Below are 26811 nucleotides of genomic sequence, written 5' to 3'. Positions count from 1 at the left end.
ATAGTGTGCGTTTAGCTTTGTGGTAGCATATTTGAATACATTTAACTATCCACCTGGCTATCCCGGATTTGGAAATGGGGTTGCCTGTATGTGGTGGAGAGAAAGCAACAAACAATTGTTTGGTTTTGCGGAATGATTTGGTTCTGTCAATGTAGTAAAGCAGGGCTCTTTTAACGTCTAAGGTATGAAGAGCTCTTTCAGCTACCGAGTCCGGATTTGGGAAGAAGACTGGTAGCTCAACTGATTGGTTAAGATGGAACGGAGATATGACTTTTGGCAGGAATTTTGGATTTGTCCAAAGAACCACTTTGCTGCGGTGTAATTGTAGGAATGGTTCTTGTATGGTTAAAGCCTGGATTTCACTTACCCTTCTAAGGGATGTGATAGCAATAAGGAAAGCCACTTTCCATGTGAGGAACTGCAGTTTGCATTTATGCATAGGTTCAAATGGGGGTCCCATGAGCCTTGTAAGAACAATGTTTAGATTCCACACTGGGGAGGGTGGTAATCTGGGCGGAATAATTCTCTTAAGGCCTTCCATGAAGGCTGTAATCGCAGGTTCTCTAAATAGTGACAAGTGTTGTCGATTTTGTAAGTAGGCTGCTAATGCTGCTAGGTGGAGACGTATGGATGAGTACGCTAAATTACATCTTTGCAAGAGTAGTAAGTAGCAAATGATGTTCTGGATGGATGCATCCAGTGGGCGTATATCATTGTTAGTGCAGTAAATGGCAAATCTTTTCGATTTTTCAGCGTAGCAGGCTCTAGTGGCAGGTCGTCTGGCCTCTTTTATAATATTCATGCAGTCTGGTAGTAGGTTGAGGTAACCAAACTCTAGGACTTCAGGAGCCAGATCGCTAGATTCAGTTGACCTGGATCTGGGTGTCCGATTTCTCCATGGTTCTGGGTTAATAAGGACGGGGAGAGGCGCAGTTTTTGGTGTGGAACTAAAGAGAGTTCCAGCAGCGTTGTGAACCAGGGCTGGCGTGCCCATGTGGGAGCTACTAGGCTCAGTTTGAGACACTGTTGCCGGAGCTTGCGTACCACGAATGGAATGAGTGGGAGAGGCGGAAAAGCGTACGCAAATCTGCCTGATCAGTTCATCCATTTCGCATTTCCCTTCGACTGGGGGTGGGGAAACCTAGCAGCGAAGGTTGGGCATTTTGCGTTTTCGTGTGTGGCGTACAGATCTATGTCTGGTTGGACCCATTGTTGGAAAATGGGGAGTAGGACTTGTGGGTGTAATTCCCATTCGTGGATCTGTTGAGTCTGTCGACTTAACAGGTCAGCAATCTGATTGTGAATCCCTGGAAGGTGTTCTGCAAGTAGGTATATGTTCTGGGGAACAGCCCATCTCCAAATGTTCTGTGCGAGCTGGGACAGCTGGAGAGAATGTGTGCCTCCTTGTTTTTGTATATAATACATGGCTGTCATGTTGTCTGTACGGATGAGGACAGTCTTGTTCTGGAGATGTATTTGGAATGATTTTAGTGCTAGGAATATTGCCAGTAGTTCTAGGTAATTGATATGGAGCACTTTCTGTTGAGTGGTCCATTTGCCCTGAGTGGTGTGTCCTAGGAGATGGGCTCCCCATCCTGTGAGTGATGCGTCCGTTGTTAGCACTATTTGTGGAAGAGGCTTTGAGGAACGGCCGCCCTTTGGACAGGTTTATAGTGTTCCACCATTTTAGAGAGCGATGTGAGCGGCTGTCCACCAACACCAGATCTGTTAGTTGTCCGTGAGCCTGATCCCACAAACGTGCTAGACACTCTTGCAAGGGACGCATTTGCAGTCTTGCATAAGGCACAATGAAGATGCATGACGCAATCATGCCTATGAGTTGCATGAACACTCTTGCTGGAAGAGAGTGTTGGGTTTGGAATTTTGTCAGGGGGTGGTGTATCTCCCGTGGTTTGGGAGTTGGCGCATTTCCTTGCGTTGGAAACGACTAAAGAATCCAGAGGGAGCTGTCCTTTGATGTAACAAGGATCTTCTGGGGCAGGTCTATATTTTTTCTCAATTCTTGGGTTAAGCACCCTGGCACGGACGGGGTCTTTAAATACTTCTGTGGCGTGTTTTGTGACACCTTTAATCATAGGTAGAATTTTTACTGTTTTCTGAGACTGTTCAAACGTGTCTAAGAGGAAATCTTTCTTGGGTGCATCGGAGTGCATGGTGACGCCATGGTTAAGTGCTGCCCTGTTTACTAGTAGTCCAAACCCCAGGTGATCATCTGGAGGTGATGGTTTGGAGGGATATGGTGCAGGGTCAGGCATATCTGGTAGAGGGTATGCCCAATCGGCCAATGGTGCGGTATCTGGATCCGTGAACGGATCATTAGGATCACCCCCTCCCCCTAGGTCATCATCATCATCTTGTGGAGGTGGTGTATGTGATGGAGATGGTAAGGGTGGTGTAGGCAGAGGGGGTGGGGTATAAGGCCGTATGGGAGAGGAAGGAGGAATAGGTGATGTTGCTGAGTCCTTCTTTGTTATAGGAACTGGGGCAGGTGTTGTGTCCAGTTTCCGTTTCTTACATGGAACTGCAGTGACATGTCCAGTCTTTGGATTAATATAGATCCTTTTTTGTGTTGGATCTGGATGGAAAAGTTCCTGTTCTTCAGGAACAGATTTTGGTGCCGATTTTTTCGGTTCCGATCGATGTTTTGGTTGATCGGTCGAGTCTTTGGCTTTAGGAGGTGTATTATAGTCCTTAGCCGGTGGTTTTGGTGCCGATGAAGGTTTCGAAGCCGAATTGAAGTCCTTCGGCTTGAGAAGTTTCGGTGCCGGTTTATCTATGGGCCTCGATGTTTTCGGTGCCGAGGGTGTCGGATCCGATTTCGGTGCCGAGGGGTCCTTTGTCTTCGGTGCCAAAGGTGCCGGGGGTACAATTACATGCGGCTTACTCGGGCCCGAGCCACCGGAAGGCTTATGTGTCTTCGGATCCGAGCCCGGAGGCGGGGCTTCTGAAGGGTGTTTTCGGTCTCGACTGAGGCCAGCTGGCGAAGTCTTGACCAATGCCTTTGGTTTTGGAGGGGTTGAGGCAGGGGCAGTGGTACTCACGCGTTGCCCAGGAGTAATGGGGTCGTCTGAGTCGTCTGCTTCTGAGATGATTTAAAGTTCCTCTGAATCTTCTTCCGGGACATCGGGACCCTCATCAAACATGTTTTCTTCGTTCCGGGGCTGGTTTGTGTGCCATGATATGGCATCAAGCTCTTCAATCCCGAATGGTCTTTTTGGATCGAAATGCTGCGCAGGCTGGACAGCTGGCTTCGTCGTGTTCCGGTGATAGGCACAGGTTGCAGACTTTGTGACGGTCACTGTGCGGAAATTTTGCTCCACACTGGGGGCCTTTTTTAAACGGCGTCCTTTCCATGAGCTGTAGGCCTCACGGCGTGGATAGGCCCAGCAGCCCGCGTCGACGTCCGGAATCGAGCCGATGAATTCGATGTCGAGTGAAGGTGCTTCGATGTAGTTGTTAGAAGTTTTTTCGCTTCGAAAAGCTTGTATTTGAGATTTTCAACCGGAGTGGAAAAGTTACATCCGAACCCAATGGCGGAAAAAAACAATCTGAGGATGGAGTGGATGCCCATGCGCACTGTAGTCCAAGGGAGGAGTCACCTATCTCGTGACCAAAGACTTCTTCCGAAGACAACAACAACCTGCAAGCATCCGAGCCCAACACCAGATGGCAATCTACTATCCTAAGTGTGTGATCTGTAGCTCATATGCCTCGAACATACTGTTGCCTACAAATGGCTGCTCTCTCTTCTAATTATAGATTGCGGCTTATCCGTTTTAAATTTCTACACCAGTTATACCATACACGGGCTCAACTGCAACAAATGGGGCTCACACCGGATGCGTACTGCAGGAGACACATGGCTCCACAAGCCACCTTAATACATCTGGCATGGGCCTGCCCTGTGATAGGGAACTAATGGTAGACTGTACTCCACACTTTTTTTTAGAAACTGATATCAATTTATTTAGTTTCTTTAAATCACAGAACAGTTCCCGCAAAGGCAACCAAGAGAAAAATGTGTACTAAAGTTTTTTAATAAAATGCAATGTAATGATGTACCAGAAGTTGCAGAGCTAATCCAGAATTGGAAACCGATGACAGAAAGCACATCTCCAACTGGTGATAAACAATTTAACTCATGTCTGAGTCATCAACGGTGGAGTGGAGTCTCTGTTGTTGACGAAGAAGGAAGGCCGTTGAATTACGCATATTTAAAAAAGGAGAGGTGGTCTGTGATTTTCATGGCGAGCTAATATCTCAGTGGCTGCTGTGGGAACTGGATGGAATCACCTTTGCTCCATAAATCTGCTTCAAGGTGCGCCTCTGGGATCATCGTCTGCAATGTTGCGTCTGCCACTTGCAACACATGAAATAATTGCCCTTTTCTTACTGATACCTCCTTGACAATGGTCAGTCTTACTTGCAGGGCCACATGCTTGTTCAGGTTCTTCTTCGGTTTCCCTCCAGCACATCCCTGATCACAGTCTTCTCACCTAATTGAAGCCCTTTGGAACAGTATTATTCTGGCCCATGGCCAAGGCTTGATTGCAGTGAGTGTCCTTTCTGTACGTGGCTGCTGCACCTCCACTCTCTTACCGCCTCCGCTCAATTTCAATGAACTATGCCCACGCGGATCTGCTCCACAGCCCGCGCTTCCCGCACCACCCACGCTCCTTTCACATCTCGACTGAGATTCAGACATAGCATTCACGTAAACCAATCCCGATGCTGCTTTTATACTGTCTGTACTCCACACTCTTGAGCAGATTTTAGGGCACATAATATCACACACACCGCTAACATGCTTTTTGGGCTATGTGCAGGACTTCCCGTCAGAAAGTTGCCGCTTGGTGGCCATGCTTCTATTGCTGGCGAAACGCCGTGTTGCTATACACTGAGGGCGAAAGCCGGCGCCCAAAATTGAATCTTGGATACAAGATGCGTCCCATTGTCAGGAACAGCTGGCTTCTTACTGGGAGGAGATGCCCCCGTCATCCCAGCCCAAAGATATCTGGGAACAGTTCCTATCATACATCCGCACACAGGAATCTACTCCTTGACAACCACATACAACAAACTTCCCCAAATTCTAACCCAAACTAATACCCCCGCTATGACTACAATCCTGCTGAACTATGTTGTGTCACTGTATTCAAATTTAGGGGTTTGCAATTGGTCCTATTTTGGTCAGTTTTGCTCAGCCCGTCCAAGGGCGAAGATCGGCAATGGCGTATTTATTATTTATTTGACAGACTTCTAATGCGCGCAGCTACCCCGAGGGGTTAGATGCAAATAACGGTGTCCTCAGCAGATAACTATAAAAGCCAAGTTTTCAGATTTTTACGAAAAGCCAATAAACAGTTACAGTTCCTAAGAGTGGCTGCTTCTATCCCCTTGATTTAGTTGTACAACCGTGCTATTTACTTTTGATATCTGTGTAATATGGGATGCCCAATTATATTATTTTCTTTGCTCTGCTTTCCCCCTGGTTTCTTTTATTCCCCCCTCCCACTTTTTTACTTTCCCTTCCAATGCTGTGTCTTTTTTTCCACTCAATTTTTTTTCCCCGATTGGCGGATGTACAAGCATATAACCTATTACAATCTGCTGGATTTCCAATCCCTAATCTTGTTTGTATTCTCATTCTAAATGCCAATAAAGGCAATTTAAAAAAAAAAAAATCTTTTGAGCCCTCTCTCAGCAGAGTACGCTTTATAAAAATTGTACATGTTATACGAATAGCTATGTGTATCGGGTACTGAGGGTTTTTAAGTATTTATTGCTTTATGGAATATTGATCTTAATTACGTATTCGTTTTTGAAGGCAATAACTGGTCACTGTAACCAATCCTAATTGAAACACGAGGGCTGCTCTTTAGCATTTTGCAAAACCCTGGTTTACTGAGGTAGCATTCATCTAGTTGTATCTTCTTTTTCAGCCTAATTACATCTATTTAGAATGTGGAGTTGTTTGCAAACTGGTTCAGTAACTCTTGTCTCACAGTAAAAGTAAAATTGCTTGATCAGTAGTATAGTATTATTGATAGTTAGACATTAATGAAGTGTCTGTATAAGAAATCATTTTCTGAGTATGAAAGTAGGAACTCTGTCCCCCAACACGAAGTCTCCTTTTCGTTTTTCAGAAACAATTCCCGGCTCTGAAGGTTTGTTTCTGGAAGAAATAAATGCCACCCAAGATGATAGGACGTGCCTGTCTACACTGCCCACTGCTCGCTGTTGCCTGGCTGCTGGGGGGACTGCTAGTCCCAGGATCCACTGCACTCTTGGGAGGGAGGAGCATACCATCGCCGACGCGCACAAAAAACGCAAAATGCCACCGCAGCACGGGCCGCTCGCGGGCGAAGCCCTAGCCAAGGGGGGTGTCCGACCTTGCCAGTCATCGACAGGAAGAGACTGGGCAGGGCCAGCCCCCTGAAATCTGGTTACAGGTCAGACGGCTATAGCCCCAAGGTGCTCTTTAAAGCCTCAAATCTAACCTATTGGTGTTTCACTATTGCCCCCATCCATTAGTAAGTGTTGTATAAGGGAGAAATGGGCAAAAGGAAGGCAACTGATGTCCCGGGGGAAGGACCAATAAGGAAAGGCAAGAAGCTCAAAAAGATGGGAAAGCGGTCAATGCTGCAAAACAGTAATCGAGTTATAGCCCGCATCGATGACTTGGTCAAGGAGTGTGAGGTGATATTAACAACTTCAACTCCTTCGGGTCTGGTATGCAGCATGACAGCTGAGCTACCAACCTTGAGTACCAGCGCCCAATGTGGAAACCCACCCCTTTATGTACCAGATATGTTTAAGAAAAAAGTGCACCCTAAGGGACCAACAGTGGGTGACGAAGTAGAACGCAATAGAAACTTTCGACCCATAGCTACAAGCACGGACGGCTTAAGCACCAGCCATTTTGAACCTGTAATAGAATGTTCCTACAGGTCTGCAGTATTAACCTCGTTGAATGACGAAGGCCCTGATGTAGCACACACAGTAGGGACTGCAAATGCAACACATGATGCCACCCTCCTCTGTTCGTGTAAGACCATGTGTTCAGATTTGCTTGCCAGTCAGTTGACGAACTTAAAAGCCCAAACCATCAAACTTAGAGAGGAAGTTACCTCACTTAAAAGTATAATTGGAAAGTTAACAGAGTTAACGAAAACACAACTGCAAGACATTCCTGTTGATACGGTAGCAAACATCTATATGGCTCACTTCGAACAAAGATTCATTTTTAACGAGATGGCACCATTCTTTGAATCCGTACTACACTGGTCACGGTATATAGACGATATTGTGTTTATATGGGATGATAATGAAGACAATCTTTAGGAATTCATCAAGTGGTTGAACCTTTGTGATTTGAATCTAAAATTCACATCCCATATAAGCAATTTCCAAATTGAGTTCTTGGATATATTCATCAAACTCGAATTTGGCCAGCTATATGTCGACCTGTTCACAAAAACTACTGCTCGCAACACCTTATTGCACTATGAAAGCTTCCACCCCATGAAACAAAAAAAACAGTATCCCTTTCGGCCAGTTTCTGCGCCTGAGGCGGAACTGTACTAAGTTGGAAGATTTTGATAAAAGATCCATAACTATGAAAAAGAAGTTTCTTGATAGGGGCTATCCTCATAGACTCGTTAGAGAGTCGTACAAACGAGCGAGGTTTTATGATCGTCAACACCTACTACAAGGCACCAAACAAAAACAGGAAGCAAATCTAGTTTTTGTTACTTGTCATTCACTTATGAACGAACAAATTCGACAGATTATCTGTTCTAATTGGCACCTTCTAAATGTGAATAGAACCAAGATAGATTGTGTACAGAAACCTCTTTTTGCTTATCGTAAAAACAGAAATCTCAAGGATCACATTGTCAGATCTCGCATGCCTACACAAAAAGAGCCAATACAGAGAAGTATTGAAGGCATGCTCCCCATAGAGGGTAACTTCAAGTGCGGAACATGTAAAGTCTGCCCTTTAGCTATTGAAACAAAACAACTTGTTTTTAATGGACAAAACAATTGTATCGAGGGGTATCAGTAACTGTAAGTCAAAAAACATCATTTACTTACTAATATGTCCTTGTAACAAAGGATATGTGGGTGAAACATCTAGGTCTCTTAACATCAGACTCACTGAACTTAGGTCCGCTATTAGGACCAAAAAAATGGCTTCTCCCATGGTTTCACATTTTCTGGAAAACAACCATACTGAAGATAATATACAATGGTTTATTCTGGAAAAAATCCTTGGTAAAGAAGGCAAAAACTCTGATAAAATAAGAAAGAAACATGAAGTCTTTTGGATTTTTAGTCTGGATACTGTTAAAAAGGGCTTGAATTTGGAAATACCCTGGATCAGGCGATTGTCTAATTCTAGCCTTAGTACAAATCCTCTCTATACTGATAAACGTAGAGTTGAATATTTCATTCTTGTAGGTGGGTAAATAACACTGTGTTAGTAGATCTTGCCCCCTTATTTAACTTTCGACGTTCAATATAGGGACCCTTTGTCCTGCCTTCCATGGACCAATACATGAGTAATGCCATCTGTTTGATATTCTGTCCCTTTCCAAGATGGCGCTCGTAGATGTAGGATTGATGTATGTTTAAACATCTCTTTACTTAGTATACATAATTTTATTGATTTGGAGATATACATCATTTACATCGGTATGTATTGAGACCCACAGCATTATGCACCCTGACTAATGGTGCCTGTTACGGTTTTGTTTGCTATCTATTTTCGTAACTCAATATTGGGACTGTTTGTCCCTCTTCTAATCGACTCTCGGGATGCATAATGGGCAGCGCCATCTTGAATATATGAGATTAGATACTCAAGGCTATGGTCCGTCTTCTATGTTTGTTTTTAACTCGTAGTATCGCTACCTGTATCTCGTAGTATCGCTACCTGTTCCTGATTAGCTGAACCAATGAGATTTTTGGCGCGTTAATCGTCTGGTATATAGATGGTGAAACGCTAAAACAAGAGTTGACAGCGTTGTCTGCAGTTTAGTCATTGGAGCCAGTTATACTATCATTTTGAGCGAGTATCAGGTATGTCACTACGGCTTTTGTTACTAGCAGAACTTTATCGCTAGAGCTATTTTTAAGACCCCCCACTTTTTCTTTTTATTATTGTTATTTTAGGTATATTTAGGAAATACCTTGGTGATTTCCTACATTTTGGACCTTTGAATGAGTTTATGTCGATAAGACGTTTTTCGGTCAGCTCTGTTCTCATCCAGAATTGCATAAGGAAGGATACCGATTAATCTCTAGTAAGTAGATATCGGCACAATATACCACTGCTAATAGGTGACTGTCTACCCATGGATAATACTTATGGGGTCAACTACAACAATATGGTTACCTCTTTCGACCTTTCTTTTTTATAGTTCTTGCTGTTAGTGGAATTGGCACTCATTTTGATAGCTGATCCGGGTAGATACGTACACACTTCTATTCTTGGAGCGTCTTGTTACAGATCATCGTATTCAAATCAAATTTAAGTGAGTATAGTAGGAGGTTCTTCTAGGTACTTGTATATTTGGGCTTGATAAAATGAATATAGCTGTATAAATCTATTTACCCAATTATATATATTGTATATCTCATTTGCCTAGAGAGAACCAGTGAATCATATCGTCTTTGACTGCGCAAACATTGCCTTCAGTCATATAATTGACGCCCAACCAAATCCAAGATAATTCAGCTTCCTAATTTTTGTTATTCAGTAAGTGAAGTAGCCTTTTCTTACCCCTTCCATTCGTAGCAATATGTGATGTATTGATGGGTACTTTAGCTATATAAGGCTATCGGATTTGACTGTTTTTTATTTGTTTGATTTTTCTTCTGAATACTTATTCTTTATTATTCTACTGTTTTTCTAAAAATGTCCTTATTTTGACTTTTTCTGAATACTTGTGTTCTCTCAGTTTATTTAAATAATTAGCCTTTGTATAGATAGGATCACTGTATTATAGTAGTGTGAATAATGATTAAATGATGATAAGGAGATTGTATATATGTATATAACTAATGGAATGTTCTAAAGATGAGGCACGCTCTGCCCTCAGTTGGTCATGCAATCTTTTCACCAGCCATCAAATAGGAATGATTAATTAGAGGTGTCTATTCGAATGCTTAATATATCATTTTGTATCTTTTTTGTCCTGTTTCAAACTATTCAGTTATATTTTTTCCGTAAGCATTGTATTTAAAGTGTTTAAAATTACGGTGCACATGTATATAAAACATTAGAATGTAACCACTCTCTTACATGTTGTTTATATTTTTTTCAGTTTCAGTACAATAGACGGTTTTCCTGATGAAGGCAGTTATGCCGAAACGCGCGTAGTTCTCATCTACCGCATTGTTTTTATTATTCACATGTCTATTTAGTTTTTTTGTTATCTGTTTTCACGATATCACATTTTTCTGTATTCCCCCCTTTTTTCTTTTGTTACTGAATTAACTTTATTGTACTTTTGTTTGTTGACTTGTAAATATTGTCATATATTTAATTGTTATACGCCATATCAAACTAAGATTGAATAATAAATACACAAAAAAGAATATCAAATGAAGAAATAAAAGTATTTTTCTAATCATAAGCGTATATAAAGTTTTTGTCTATATGATCGGCACTTTAGTGGTTACATTCATGATTTACATTGGATATATATTATTATGTATATTCATCCACTTGTTATAGCTCTTTACCTACACGATTCCTGTAGATACAAACAGACCCCCTATGATTCTGCAAAGACTTGAGAGTATACCCAAAAGGGTTAGCCCGGGAAGTAGGGAAAGACCAAAAAGTAACTCCGCCACAGACCATTTGATAACCAATAATGACAATCAAAAACACCACACAGTCATGAACCCCACACAGGCCTTAGTTCCAAATGGTATGATAACGAAGCAGGGTTTCCAATGACAGAATGGGGGAGCAGGTAGGGACTATCCCTCTGGGATAGAAACAACCAATGATTGCAGTAAACGGGGCAAAGGAACTACTCGAACCACGAGGAGCCAGATATTTTTAACTAGCGTGCCAAAACTATCCCTTAGTTCAGCAAAGGAGGACGAATCTACTTTGATCAATAAATGTATTCATTGGCTTAGACAGGTGCGTAAATGTAGATCTGTCATAAGGGAGGACATATCCTCGGCTAAAAGGTGCTAGTTAGAAGGCTCCAATTTAAATTATGTCCGCCTTACCCTGGCTTCCCCAGATATGGTGGACAATTTGGTGGCCTTTGAGATCAGGACATCAAACCCGATTATAACACAAATAAACATGAAGTATAATCTGCCAATTCCACCGACAATGCAAAACTTAACAGCCCCCAGTTTATTAGCCAGTGAGGGATCTAGCCTGTCAAATATAGATTGAAGCCAAAGGAAGCGGACTTCCCTAACAAGCCAAATGACAGTTTCACACCCAGAGGTAACAGCAGGAAATGATTGGTAAATATATACTCACTGTAATAGGAGCGGGCTGGTTAGTGAAGTGCTGCCCAAGAGAGAGTGTAGGAGGAAGGCCCAAGATGATTTTAGTCCCTGTGATAATTCAGTCTAACAGATGACGGTAGTGGAAAGTGGCGCATTAAATATCCCTGCTGGCTGCTTCCCCTCACAGATCCACGACCAGTTGATTTTCGTAACATGGAACATTGCAGGCTTGCACACTAAAACATCATCCATGGATTGGATAGATTTTATAGATAACATGATATCTGTGCCTTCCAAGAAACGTGGTCACTAAATCCGATTTTTCGTGTAGGTTATTTAAACTTTTTTAAACCGGCAACAGCGGGGCAGAAGGGCAGACCCTCTGGAGGTCTTACTATTTGGGAGAAACAGTGTATATGTTACAAAACTGAGGAAGTCCACGTTGACAGCCCCGATATTATGGCCATCTCCCTAAGTTTAAACCATACGCGTCACTTAATACTGATAAATGTGTATGCGAGAGGGCTTGCTGGAGGAAGGCAATCTACCACAATTACAAAATTAGATCAACTTCTAGGAGACCTTAAAGGTGCAAGTAAAGTGGTGATTGTAGGAGACTTTAATACCACCTTCGAACCCCTTGATAGGGAGGATGGCAATCTCAGTGAGGAGGAAGATGCCCAATGGAGCATCCCCTCACTAGAGTTGCCACCAATAAGAAAATGGACTGAGGCTGCTTTACAACTAAAAGCATTATGCTTGGAGCGGGCCTCAGGGCTACAAATGGAAGAACGCCCTCTGATAGGTTGGGCTCCCCCACATATAGTAACGGTTTGAGAAGTAGCCGCATATACTACATTCTCATCAACCTCGAACAATGGTCAGTCCTTATAGATATGGTGGTATGTGAGCGTAACGAAAGTGACCATAACCCGCTTGTGCTATCGATGCTGTCCCCAGGTTCTAAAACGTTTCTGCGAACAACATCTGAGAGTGAAACCGTGGAAGTCCTATTATGCAACGACCTGAGGAGGGTGAAATGGGATAGGATTGTAACTAATGTAAAATCCCTTACACAAATGAAAGCAGCTGTGGAGAGCACGCTAGTAGATTTTTGTAATATGACAGCACAAGAGAAATGTAACGCCACTATCGGCAAAGCTCATGATGATTTGTTTGCAAAAATCAATTCCTTTTTTATTAAAACAGGTAAACCAACTGACAAAGTCCTAGTTAGGCAGGATAGGTGGTATAATAAAGGCTGTGGAGAGGCTTATAGGCAGCTATCCTTAGCCATTAAACCAAAAGACATGGCGAGAATAAGAACCGCACAAACTTTTTACAAGACCACCCTAGTAGCAGCAAAAAGGGATTGGGACAAGCATAGGTGGCTAGAGCTCCTCCAGGCTAGTAAGGGAAACAATATGCAGACATTTTGGAATTTGGTTTAATGGGGGAATGCTGGGTCAGGGCAAAAGGCGCAAAATCATGTCGCACCGGCCACGTGGGTCTCCTTTTTTGAGGAGCAATTTGCCGCCAAAGATGGTGACGATACCTATTTTCATATCCCCAAGGCTACACAGCCTTTGTTATTTGCCCAAGAAGAGGTGGAAAAGGCTTTGAAGGCAGTACCCAAGGGGAGAGCACCAGGTTTAGATCGTATTCCTACAGACCTGTTTGTTCATGATAAAGAGAACTGGGTATGGTATATACTTTGGTTAGCAGACGCTATTGAAAATGGACCCCCATCCCAGAATCTTGGCGTGGTGCCGAAATCCTTCCCATCTATAAACAAGCATTGGCATAGCCAATAGGTCTCGCCTTTGGGACCTTATAAGTGTTTAGCCATGCAACAGTTGATGTTGTTGCACCAAGGATATTGTGCTGCATAACTAAATACTTACAAGGCCCCAAAAGCGAGACCTATTGGCTATGCAAATGCTTGTTAGTTTTGCCTGCTTCTCCATAGTTAGCAGAGCTCGTCTTGAGATCTACATTATACAGGAAACCTCGCCCTGGAAAGCTGGCCATGTGTGCATTCAATGGGTGTTGCTGCTCTGAGGATGCTCTTTTTACATCAACTACAGCTTAGCCCTAGTGCTCTGGTGTCACATGTATGTTTATTTAACAAAGGGCTCGGCATACATCTGAGATCTTTAGTATGGAGGACTGGCACACCTTGGTCTTTCTCCCACCTATCCAATGAAGGCTGACTGGGAAGGCTTATTGGAAGGCTTGAGGCTGTGGTACTATTGTAGGTGTTTCACAGTGTACAGAACTATTTGTTAATGGCCTCACAGCAGCCTGGTGGTTCATCATTTAAACCATTCATCTCAGCGGGAAGTGCTGGCAGTAGGGACAATGATGCTGCTGCTCTGAACTGAACTGAATGCAAGGTACCTTGAGGTATCACCTTTCAAGTAAGATAGAACATCAAGGATTTTACACACACTTTCTGAAATTTGAATTAGTCATCTTGTTGTAGCCATTTACGTGTTGCTCTGGGCTCTCTTAATAGAGGTAAATGTTGTTGTTTCTCTGGGTCACATTCAGTATGTTAGATTCGTGTTAGAATAAACTTTGTGCCCAACGTGCATATCTTTGTAGACATGAGTGAAGTCCGACCCACTGAAGGCCAGCCCTTTGGGGAGGAGTGGACTCGGGAAACACAGGTCTGATATACAGCCAATGTTTTACACAGGGTGGGCGGAAGCATCAAATCCCTGACAGAGGTATTAGAGTATTAGTGAGCTCTTTGCAGTTCATTATCATGAAAGTAGGGGAAGTCTTCATTGTTTGATCTTGAATGCAAACTGGTGCTAAAGTAAATAAGGAGCGCCGAGTCTTTTGAAGGACAGGATATAGTCTTTGCAAAATACAAAAGATTATAAACAAGCATCACGGCACCGACGCTTTACTTTTAATGTTAAAAGTATAGCGCGGGTCCCGCTATTATATCAAAAGTAAAGAAATTGATGTTTTTTTATTTCTTTACTTTTGGTATAATCGCGGCACCCGTGCTTTAATTATAATATTAAAAGTAAAGCACGTGTGCCGAGATTATACCAAAAGTAAAGAAATAGAAAAAAACATCTATTTCTTTACTTTTGATATAATCAGCGAGACCTAAAAATGGGAAGCTTTTCCTGCATAAAGATTTTGTGTTAAAACGGAATTGCACCACAGTTGCAACTTAAATTAAGGAGGATGTCTGGTATTGCTTGTTCTCTCCTGGCGCCCGTGGTTTGTGTACTTGTAACACTTGCAAATGCCAAGCCATTAATCAAGCCGAATGGCTCTGTCTGGCTTCGAGCCCAGTGGCGCCTGTTGTCTGTTCCCTTCTTAGCATCTCACAAAACTCTTCCGTGCAGTAAGGGAGGGGGAGGAGCGGGTGAGAGAGGGGGAGGAAAGCCGGCCATGCGAGGAATGCTAGAAACCAGGATAGCAGCTGTGCGCGTGCACGCCATCGCGAACGCAAGCTGGAGGCCTGAAAAAAGCCACTAGGTTAGCACTTCCAAAACCCGCTTACTAAAACTCTCGCCAGAGCAGCTCTATAATCGTTCGCTCAGGCGAGACGTAAAAAGGAGGTCGTTCCTGCCCCAGCAATTACAGGCCGATCAGCCTTATTGATTCCATATAAAAGATCACCGCAAGGCTAGTGCTGAGCAGGGTACACGTGTGGATTGAAACCAAAGATATATTATCCCCCCTCCAGGCATGATTTAGTTCTCATATAAGTACCGTTGACCAAGTTTTCCGGTTCATATTAATTTATTGGCGCATTGTTCTAATAGCAGGTGGCATCATCTATGCAGCCTTTGTTGACCTTAAGTCAGCTTTTAATATGGTAGCGCGTAAGAAGCTATGGGAAGTATTGAACCACCTAGGGACGCCAGCAGAACTTTTATCTATGGTAGTGCGATTGCACGAGGACAACTTCGCACAAGTCCGATGGGGTACCCAGGGAGATGTAACCCCACGATTTCCGGTTTCCAAAGGGGTGCGGCAAGGGTGCGTTTTAGCCCCAACTTTATTTTCATTATTTATTAACGGGGTCGTAAATTATTTTCTTACATACTCGACAGATGCCCCATCCCTTGCTGGCACCAAAATACTGTTACTTATGTTTGCCGACGACACCCTGATCATTTCTAAGACACAGGCAGGGCTAGAAAGGGCACTTAGGCGATTCGAGGGGTTTTGCCAAGATCACGACCTGGTGGTTAATGTAGACAAGACAAAATTTATGGTCTTACACAAGCACAATGTAGTTAAAGGGAGGATAGCCATGAATGGGAAGAAATTAGATAGAACAAAGAACCAAAGTATAGAGAGCTAGGACAGTTGGACGGCCGTCCTTGTCCCTAGAAGTATTTTATAACCAAAGAAGACGGCCAAGATGAATGACTGTCTGATACTAGAGTGTCTAGCACCTCATAGGTTTGTTAAGAAAACCCTCACACACCAACCTAGTTGGTGTCATGCTTCATCATCGGGTCCCAGCCGGGTAGCCGAATGCTACCCAGCTGTGCTACGACACCTGTTTGCAGTGGAGCAGGTTGAGGTGTGGGCGAGTGTGATGAAGTGGGGGAAATGTAAAAATACCTCCAGAATTCTGCCCGCTACTTTATTCCTGGTGATCTCGGGTATGTTTAAAAACAGGAGAGTGGGTAATGGGTTAAAGATACTATGTGTAGCTTATTATTACCCTATGGTAGTCAACATGTTTCAGCCCTCTAAAAAATTTATTGGGGCTTTCTTCAGGACCGCTCAGAACAAAGGTGGGTGACGTGAAAAAGTGAGTGGTAAAAATAGATACCCCGTGTAAAGCATTTTTAGCACTTGCGCTAAGGAGTGCTGTATATGCATAGAGGACTGACCGATGGGGTGCCAGCCTGCTCCTGAGGACCCCATTTAGGTGAAACGGTGGACGCGACCTCCACAATAATATGTGACTTAAAACAGGCCCGCTCCCCCCCAGGACCAGATATGCAAGCCTACAAATCTATTAATGTACTCGACAATTTGTGAGGACCCACATACGGTCAGTCCTCTATGCATATACAGCACACCTTAGCGCGAGTGCTAAAAATGCTTGCCGGTTAGGGGGCCTTTTACATTTATAAAATAAGTAATGTTGCTTTAGCCTGGAGGTTGCATTCCCATTTAAATTCGGTCTGCAACCATTAGCTCTTACACACATTCGGTCTGCAGCCATTAGCTCTTTCACACCAATCAATCATGCAAAATGCGTTCCTCTATAACAGAATACTTTCTAACGCCTTTCCCATCTTACTTTAGATCTTCGGGCTATTTATTTCACCATGTGCTACAGTGACCCGATATCTGCAGCTGCATGTGACCAACAAGCATGGTGTGGTTTCAGAAGTGACTCTTTTTTCTTAGTATTATATAGTAATGCACTTTAGCCTCCTGTAGTATGGCTACATGAAAAAGGACTAAATGATGAGGCATGCCACAAAAAATATGCGGGTGAAAAATCACTTCTACCATATTTCTGTTAGCTATATCGTTTTTTGGTATGTATAAATGTCAGGATAGCAAGGTGATGTAGCAAGCCATTATCCCTTTTCCTCCCTTAAGTATTACATAAAAAATACACATATCTGAAGTGATATACTGCACCTTGCTGCCAGTTCAGGAAATTCCTTTGTGATTTGCTGTACAAGATAAACAATGAACCATTCATCTTCAACATTATCACCAAAATTGGTCATGCCTCCTATGTGTCCAGGGATGTCGCCTTCAAATGGAAAACAAGAAAAAACGGTCAGGTTTAAGGCGCTCTATGTAAATTGACCTCAACACATTGTAAACAGGCTGTGCATGCAATATCATATTATTACATGTTCAGTGAATTCTCGGCCGTCACCATCTACCAGGGAGATTGACAATCATACAAAGAACTGGCCTCACCATAACTACATGGTAGAGGGCACTAAACACAGCAGATTTCGTTTTTTGTCAGAAGGAAAAAAAAACAGTTGTTTGAGTGAAATATTTTATTTTTAAGAGTAGAGTAATACAAAAATAAGCAACTTCAACGCTGTTTCTGAAAGCAGTGCGTGCATAGAGCAATACAGGCAACTGTAGACTAACAGTCGTGAAATCTTATCTGCAGCCTATGACTAATAGATATGCTACTGAAGAAAAAGTTCAACTAAATGTACTATTGTTTTTAATATTTATTATACAGCGAAGTGACTTTTATAAGACACTTATTTGGCACTGTGTTGTATGCAACTTTTGCTGCATACTACATCTGCCTGAGGAGCTGGTCGCTCTGTATTCTAGAGTGCGTCTCTCGGAGGGGTACTCAAAAGAGGGAGACAGACTGACTGTGTCCTGACTAACTTTTACTGCAGGTAGTGGGAGAAAGGGCTCAGTTCTAAATTAGGAAATGCTTCTATTATACGTTTGAGAATCAGGCCCCGTGTCTATCTCATAAGCAGAGTGGGTTAGTGTCTCTATTCTTGCATTTATAGGTTTCCTAGCACAATGGAGCCTTGTGTTAAAGTCCTATAAATGCAAATATGGTAATACTTTCTTTAGTGTACATGAGTGCATGGGAACTGTCTGCCTCCCATCTCAGGCTTTCTTCCATGTTTAGTTTTTCAACCCTGCCACAATTTCAATGTGTATGACCCACCTCTTCTTGAACTAGTGATTAGAGCAGGCAAGACGTGTCTTGGTAAAACTGTCTTGCCAATGTCACACAGCAGGATGGGGACTTCTAGGGGAAATGGGAAGCTGTCCACTAAGCCCATGTACTGGATGGCCACCTTAGGTACGATATACCAATGCCACATGAGAAGTCCCAGCAGAAGGGGTGCAACCATAGCTAAATAGCCTATTACGATGGAAGGGAAGGAAATGGGTCTAATGTTTCTGATGGTACCAGTGGTAGATAGGTAAACTGCCTGAAGAAGGCCTGCCCCTATGAGATGTCCCACACCATATTAGCTAGGAGAGGTTTTTTGTTGTGATTGAATATCGTGTGACAGTAAGCCAATGTTTAGGTGCACTACACAGGTGCCCACTTACAATGTAAGTGACAGTATCACCTCCTTGGCTAACATAGTTAAGTGCACTGAGATCCCTCAGATTGTAGATGTATGATGATTTACTGTACAAACAACACAAGAAGGGTGTCTCACTCTTAGCTCTGTTGAGGCTAATCTGGCCTGAACCCTTGTTTGGTAATGCTCCCCGCCGTTCATAGGTGACAGAATCATGACTCGTGCCAGAAGTGTCAGGTCTAATTGTCACCCCCCTGTTCAATCACCCTCCTCGCCACTCTCTAAACTTCCACTGAACTTTTACGAAAGGGGATTGTTTCAAAGTAGGATACCCAAGGTGGCGCGAAATGTGCCGACAGTCTGCTCCTTTGAGGGAAGAGGGCTGGAAGAGATCTCTACGTAATGGGTGCTTCTGGATCATTCGTGGCCAGAACCTTATTCCTCAGTTCCAAACTTTACCTTCTTGTTTGTGCTTTCCAGGACCCGCAGTTCTGGAGCACTCTATCTCTTATCAGCTCCAGTTGTTGGCTTGTTCGGTCACATTCACAGCTGCCTCCTCAGTAGGGCCAGGGGATTCAATCAAGATAGGCCTTGTCCGAACTCACCTATTTTATCTCCAGTAAAGCAAACTATTGCACTTCTTCGCAGCTTCTTCCGTATTCTGCAGCTCATCTGCCCCATTTTATCATTCACCTTTTCTTCTGACAGCCCTCATATCCTGGACTCCTACTTGCCTCAACTTGAGACCTTGCACCATCAATTTATCTTAGTCCCTACTTCAGCTCAGCAGGAACCATAAGCACTGTTGCATCTTTGGAGACACACAGAAATGCTAAGTCAGGAGGAAGAACAGTGTTCATGGTTCTACGGCAGCTCTATGTCAGGTGAGTTTTGTTTAGAAATGTCCCAGTTAAGTTTACCTTTGCTTGTCAAATCGAGTTGCTCCTTTGGCAACCCCCTAAGCCCAAGATAATGCTCAGTGCAGCTCGTGGAAAGCCAGCTCCCTCGAGCTGAGAAAAGACAACATGGTTGGCAAGAAGAGAAGGACAAGTCCATCAGTACCTTCACTTCTAGAAATAATTTAGTTAAATGTTATCATTTCATTTCTTCCGATTATGCTAAGCAGTTCAAACTATTTCTGTTGTACTCTAGTTCTTTCATCAGTGGCTGTGTCCAGCTGTAAGTTTTCAAAGAAACCCACATGTTTGTTTTAGAGCATTTACATATGTTTATTCCCCCATGTGTAGAATGGATAATAGTTTATTAGTCAATTAAAATTATAAACAGGATCATACAGTACATAGGGTTTAAAAAATACATACAAAAAGGATTAAAAAGAGATCATACAGCAATTACGGCCACTGAGCGTCGCGCCGAAAGCCCTTTGCTTTCAACTTTACATATGGTTATACAAATGGTCAAGAATAACTAAAACAGTAGAAGTGAAGGAGCAAGGGGTTTGTTCCCAATTTGCTACATGATTCGTGGTTATAAGGGAACAAGGCTGCCTTTCACTCTTTATATACCTTCTTATAAACTTAGCCAGCTCAAAAAAAAGAGAGAAGAATTCAAACAATGTTTACCTCCACATCACATTTATTGGCGGCCTTACCTGAGGTATCTAAATATTTAAGGTTGAAGCTTTGATTTTGCCATATATAAGACATCAATAGAGGCGCAAATCGAGCTAATATCCTCTCCACATACTGCTGAAGGACTTCTTTGTGAGCCTTGGGGTTGCTAGGCTCTAGAGACAGCAGAAAGAATCGATACTGCACAACGTCATCAATGGTGATATGCTTCGTGCCCAATTCCATTCTTCTGTCCATAGAGTGGCAGCCTAAAATAAAAGTGAAAGAATAAAGGACGTCAGACATGTCAATTAAATACGAGGCTCATTTGTACAAGATAAATGTTAGCTGAATATTGCATATGTATTGTATGTGCAGGCATGCTCTGATGGGCAATTGGTGTAGTGGCAAGTACTCTCCATGTCTCTCGCTAGTCCTGATGGATGCAGTAGTGTAGTTATACCGTATAGGATGGGATAACAGCTACTCAGCCTGAAGCTACATGGAGACAAGAGCTAGAGAGTGTCTGGAAGGGTCAGAACGTCTGCGTGTCTGAGACTTTCTAACTGCTCAAGTGAATCAGTGGATTGCTAAGGTTTGCCTGCTAGAGTGTGCAGAGGCAAATGAGAGCTGGAAGCTGGAGTTCATTCCCATTGCCTGTGGAAACTCTAAAGGCATCCAATAGATGGACAGCTGCCTGATACTCCGAGACAATGGAGTCAGTTCCCTGAGCACTGCCCGGCCCCCAATATCTCTAATAAACTTGAATACGTGATCAGTTAATACTTATACAGCACAATGAACGCCCTAGGGCATCTTAAGAGGGCAATGATTAAGAAAGAAAGTGGACATAATGTATGATAAGATAGGATTAGAATCTCTGTGGGTGGGCAAAATACCGGGGGAAGTTCTAACTTAAATTCAAGTCCATTCCCTAGGCACCTTAGACCAAGTAGCTTGGTAGCCAAATAGAGACTCACTCTCAAGCAGGATTGGGGAAGTGACACTTCAAAGGTACACCTGTATACTAGCAGGGAGCCCATTAATTATTTCTGTGTTTCTAAGGTGGCTTTGTTTAATTTAGTAAGGTTGACCTACTAAGGTTAGTGAGTGTTTGAAGGAAAATTGCTCAACCCACTCCTGCATATGAACTATGTGGTGTTATTCGGTTCCTAAGAATTAAGTAGGGCATTGTACCCAGACAAAAAAAATGCCAGAATATGGGAACTCTGTTCAAGTATATCATCTGGAATTGTTGGCATAATTCCTAGCTAGCTCATTGTGCCCTATCTGAATCCCTAAACTTACCAGGGTACCAGATGGTATCAGCATCCTCAAACATGACCACTCTTATTCCCCAAGGAAATCGTGGAAACAGATCTAACCTATCATTGTTTACTTTTGCATGCCCAAGGTAAACACAAGAAAGAAACAAATTGGCTTTTCAAACATTTATTGAAACAATCGTATTCTTATATAGAAAGAGTGCGCTGCAATTATTAGGCAGAAGAAGCAAAGCATTGTAACAGCATTACAAGAATGGTGAAAAAGATAAACAGTTCAACCATTATAACATTACTATATGATTATACTCCTATCTATTACTACCTATAATAGAGACCACCATCTGCCAGATCCATAGGGATAGCCGAACCCACCATACTAGAGTGAGTTGTGTTAGGAAGCTGATCTGATATAGAGCAGGCTATCGTCCTTATCAGGATAAGGGTTAGAGTGTGCACGGCTTCATCTCAGTCACAGTGCAACACATTCCAAAACAATCCCTGCATAAGTGCTCCTCTGCCAAATGTAATGCGGATGCTGTTTTTATAATAAAAGCACTGTTCGAAATGCACTAAGTCAAAGGTGCAGAGCTGATGCCATGGTTTGTCTGGATCCTTACATCGGTCTCCAATCGTATAACCAAATGCAAGGGCATTGCGTTCCATGTGCCTAGCCTTGAAAAGAGGGTACGAACAGCATGATAATAATGCTTACTGAGAAACTAACTACATGTAGAAGAGCTTCTCGGTACATTATTGTATAAGTGTAAAACATATAAAACGTCACCATTAGAAAAAGATGTGAAGCTAAAACGTGAAGCTTAAATTGAGACTTAGAGCAGGTCCTGTTGCACAGCAGAACAGTGGTTTCTATCCCACTCTGCGATAAGGTGCCACAAACACAGGAGTGGTTGCTGGAGTGACAAAATGCAGAACAGGATAGTGCACTCCAAGTGGATATTATTGTGAAGGGTTAAAGCAACCCCATCTGAGAATGATCCCAGTTATACAATAGATATAGTTCCATCTACCTAATCTATCCCCAAAAACAAAGTTACATTTATGGTCCCTCCACTACCTGTAGTCAACAGATTTGCTCCAATTGCCAACCGTGGGTACACGCCTCACCTAAGTGCTGGAGCGAAAACTACTTATGGATACAGAACACTTGATATTTTGCATGCCTGTTACCACAAAAGCAGGCATGTGTGTCATATCTTGCAAGGGTGCACAATCTTGCCATCTTTAAAATAATAATTTTAAAAACATACTATTGGAGTTTCTTTCTGGCCATTTTCTAAGGGTGGTGGTTAGACAGCTTTGATAAATGGGCCAGGAAGGTAAATTAATATAAAAAACAAGAGGAAAGGAGGAGAATGTAGCACTGGTCAGTTTAGGCCTCGGGGGGGAAAAAAACTCTGTGGCAGAAATGGTTACATAAATGATCTGGCATGTTTCTCATTAAAACTATTAATGACACAAAAAAAGATTGAAGGGTAAGACAAGAAGGATAAAAGTCATCCAGGAAATTACACCTTTATTGGGAGGCATTTTAAAGGCAGACAGCGATATTAACAGTGTTCCTAGGAAGGACTGTTAATAGGACTCGGATTTAGTAAATGATGCATAAACTGATTGTGATATGGTTTATGCATAAATTCTGAGGCAGCATGTTTTGCTGGATTCTGGAAACGTAATCTATTCTTTTGTTTTTGCGTTCATGGAAAATTCCTAAAGTACAAGTTCCTGAAATACTGTCGGTCTAGGCATGAAATACTTATTCATATAAGTCAAAACTATGAATGTTAACTTTAGATAAAATGATTATTTTAAATTATAATAAATCCATTGTATTGATGGTAACAACTCAAAAACTGAGAGGAGCTGGTGTATCGGGCCTGTTAATGTCAAGCACCCAGTAAGACAGCTGTTTAATGTTATTTACAAAGGGTGATATCGGTCTAGGACTAAAGAGAATCCTTGATGCCCTGAAAGTCTTGATATTGGCTGCTGTCTTACAAAGGTCCAGATGTGTACATCCCTACAAGTGGAAGCATGTAAAGTGGGGACGCGTTGTAGAACCGGAAACACAACGACGCAAAACAGAGAAACGGATACAAACAGGAGGCAAAAGTTGTACTGACTTTCAAATGCAGGCATTTAAACAGAAGGGATGCTTTTAAATACACATCGGTGGTAGTGTGCTTATTCTTGGACTGAATAGATGCAATTTCATATTGGTAGTGCTCTGAGCTAAGTGCATTATTACTTTGAGAGTGCATCGCGTGTGTTCTAGACGGAGACAAAGATTCTAACACTGTACTTCATGGCCGAGCTCTATAAAATGACATATTATGCGCTTTGCAGCATGGCTAGTACAAATTCGCTGAGCATGTCCTGTTGCTGGAGGATTCCCAGAGTAGTTTTAGTTTTTAGTTTATTAAATTAGCACAGTTAATTAAAACCATTGCAGTAAAATGTCATCATAGCGCTGTTACCACGTTAAAAGCCGAAACAAAAAAAACATCAAATTTAAGTTCATATACAGATTACTGGCGAGGCAGTTTTGTAGTTACTATTATAATCATATGACTGGTTTCCAGAGCCAAGGATAAAATAATTTGGTACAGGGATACTAGGACAGGGGGCAAAAAAAGTCTGTGATAAGTTTTTTTTTGGGGGGGGGGGGGGGGGGGGGAGGAACTGGAAGGGCGGGGATAGAAGGGGGTAAAAACAGATTGTCCAAGAGTCTCACATATTCTGCTGCCCTTGCAAGCTCTTGAATCTCTAGGGAAGTAAAGCAGAGGACCGATGCCTCCCAACATGTACTGGTGCCCCTTTTTAAATATAAAGGTTTTAAAAGAAGTCTTCTGGGAGCGCCAAGGGCGGGACAACAGCACAGAAGATGCAACCATGATTCAGACCTGTAGTTGCACAGTCTGCAGGCCACCTCCTCACTTGATGGAGCCCATCAGTTGAAGGCAGTGGAGCGCAAACCTAAGAGACGCATGAACATTATATTCCTTCGGGTCACGGCGTTCAGACTTTCCAGGAGGTAAAATTGAGGTACCACAGGCAAGTATCAGTTATTCAAGGGAAGCAGGATAGTTGTTGTTTTTAGGATCTGGATGTCCATCTGGTAGGAAATTTGTCTAACCTGCTTGTTGATAGCCCTTTTCCAGACTGTGTATGGAATAGAGTCTGTGGTTAGTAATGATTCGTCGATGTGTAGCGTTCTTATGGCTTTTACAATTTGACGGTTCCACGGATTCCCAGAGCTGGCAAGAGTTTCTTTTAACCGGGCTTTAAGGGTGTTGTCTGCGGTTTTTAATGACCTTATAAAATATTTCAGGGTATCAGCCTCACAAAAAATAGATTGTCTTTGGAGGCCCAGCTCCAGTCGTACTCTTGCCCTGTGGATGTAATTCAGGAGATGAAAGATTTTTTTTATAAATGGAAAACTGGGCGTGGTCAAGACTGGCCGAGCATGTGCCAGGAAAGGCCTGATGACCATAACTTAAGGCGGGGAGAAGAGTGGCTTTAATCACCTTCAGAATGGGTTCGGCAGAAGGACTACTCAGGGACTGATTGAGTCGGGTCAGGCTGTACGGTATTGCTCCAGCTCTCTTTTTTAAGGCGGCCAAGTGGACTGATGATCTGGAAGACTTGCTAAACCAAACCCCCAAGTAATAGTATTTTGATGTTGTTTTGATCTTTGAGGGCCCAATGTTCCAAGTTAAAGTTTTCTTTTTCTTGCCACAGCCGAAGATCAAGACCTTGGTCTTATCCTGATTAATTTTTAGAACGTTAGCAGTATTATATTTGTGGAGCGTGCTCAAGGCACTTTGGAGGCCAGATTTTGCCTGGTCCATTATAACGATATCATCAGCGTATTGCAGAATATGCAGGTTCCTTTTTGCAAAGCCCAGTTTTGGCGGAAGGAGACTCCTTTCTCCAGGAATCTCCCCAGATCGGCGGTGTAAAGAGTGGAGCAAGAACGCATCCTTGCTTTAACCCCTTGCCTGCGGGGGTAATTCCCCTGCGGCGCAAGGCTCAGCGGCGCTGTGCTCGTGACGAGCTCAGCTCGTCATGACTCACAGTGGAGCTGTGCTCATGACAAGCAGAGCTCGTCACGACCCCTCCCACTGATGAATTCTCCCGCACAGGCGGGGAATTAATCACGCGTGGGCAGGCCGCGGCAGTTATGACGAGCCCAGCTCGTCATGAGCACAGTTGCACTGTGATTCATGACGAGCTGAGCTCGCCATGAGCACGCAAGAGGTTAAGCCATCTGAGGTTGGAATTTTTGCAGAGACTGCCGTTGGGCCAGTTCTGATGTGTTCTTATGCAAGGAGATGAGGGCTCCTAGCAAACTCTGAGGGATCTCCCATTTGTCCTGTTTCCTCCATAAGGTGTTACGAGACACTTTGTCAAAGGCAGCGCTGTAGTCTATAAAGCAGCAATAGAGGGGGAGATGATTTTTTTGCGCTGCTTGATGACTCAGGATAGCTAAAGTAGTAATATTGTCTATTGTGGAGGCCGAGGATCGAAACCCAGTTTGAAAGTATGGTAGAACGTTGTTTTCCGCTACCCATTTTTCTAGCGACCTGAGAAGACACCGAGCATATACCTTAGCCTCAAGATCTAATAGGGCAATGAGTTGGTAATTAGCTGGAAGGGAGGGGTCTCCTTTCTTAAAAATTGTTAAAAACAGAGAAACGGATACAAACAGGAGGCAAAAGTTGTACTGACTTTCAAATGCAGGCATTTAAACAGAAGGGATGCTTTTAAATACACATCGGTGGTAGTGTGCTTATTCTTGGACTGAATAGATGCAATTTCATATTGGTAGTGCTCTGAGCTAAGTGCATTATTACTTTGAGAGTGCATCGCGTGTGTTCTAGACGGAGACAAAGATTCTAACACTGTACTTCATGGCCGAGCTCTATAAAATGACATATTATGCGCTTTGCAGCATGGCTAGTACAAATTCGCTGAGCATGTCCTGTTGCTGGAGGATTCCCAGAGTAGTTTTAGTTTTTAGTTTATTAAATTAGCACAGTTAATTAAAACCATTGCAGTAAAATGTCATCATAGCGCTGTTACCACGTTAAAAGCCGAAACAAAAAAAACATCAAATTTAAGTTCATATACAGATTACTGGCGAGGCAGTTTTGTAGTTACTATTATAATCATATGACTGGTTTCCAGAGCCAAGGATAAAATAATTTGGTACAGGGATACTAGGACAGGGGGCAAAAAAAGTCTGTGATAAGTTTTTTTTTTGGGGGGGGGGGGGGGGGGGGAGGAACTGGAAGGGCGGGGATAGAAGGGGGTAAAAACAGATTGTCCAAGAGTCTCACATATTCTGCTGCCCTTGCAAGCTCTTGAATCTCTAGGGAAGTA

At 42.8% G+C, this 26811-nt stretch overlaps 1 protein-coding gene across 6 annotated transcripts in view; it reads right to left on the bottom strand.

Moving 5' to 3' along the window:
* Nucleotides 1-26811, bottom strand: part of ECD (ecdysoneless cell cycle regulator) — a 444921-nt gene that overhangs the window by 409749 nt on the left and 8361 nt on the right. For 5 of the 6 annotated variants that reach the window (XM_085603784.1, XM_085603781.1, XM_085603783.1 and 2 more), the window contains exons 2-3: nucleotides 20164-20391; nucleotides 17158-17275 (exon numbers count right to left, since the gene is read on the bottom strand). In XM_085603784.1, coding sequence (XP_085459910.1) covers nucleotides 17158-17275; nucleotides 20164-20380 — 335 coding nt within the window. In that variant the 5' untranslated portion in view covers nucleotides 20381-20391. The remainder of the gene's footprint in view (nucleotides 1-17157; nucleotides 17276-20163; nucleotides 20392-26811) is intronic. The other variant, XM_085603785.1, reaches the window with a different exon arrangement.

Source organism: Triturus cristatus, chromosome 1_2 (genome assembly GCF_964204655.1).
Source record: "Triturus cristatus chromosome 1_2, aTriCri1.1, whole genome shotgun sequence".
Classification (NCBI taxonomy): domain Eukaryota; kingdom Metazoa; phylum Chordata; class Amphibia; order Caudata; family Salamandridae; genus Triturus; species Triturus cristatus.
The sequence above is the reverse complement of the archived record's forward strand: the minus strand, read 5'-3'. Positions and strand labels throughout refer to the sequence as shown.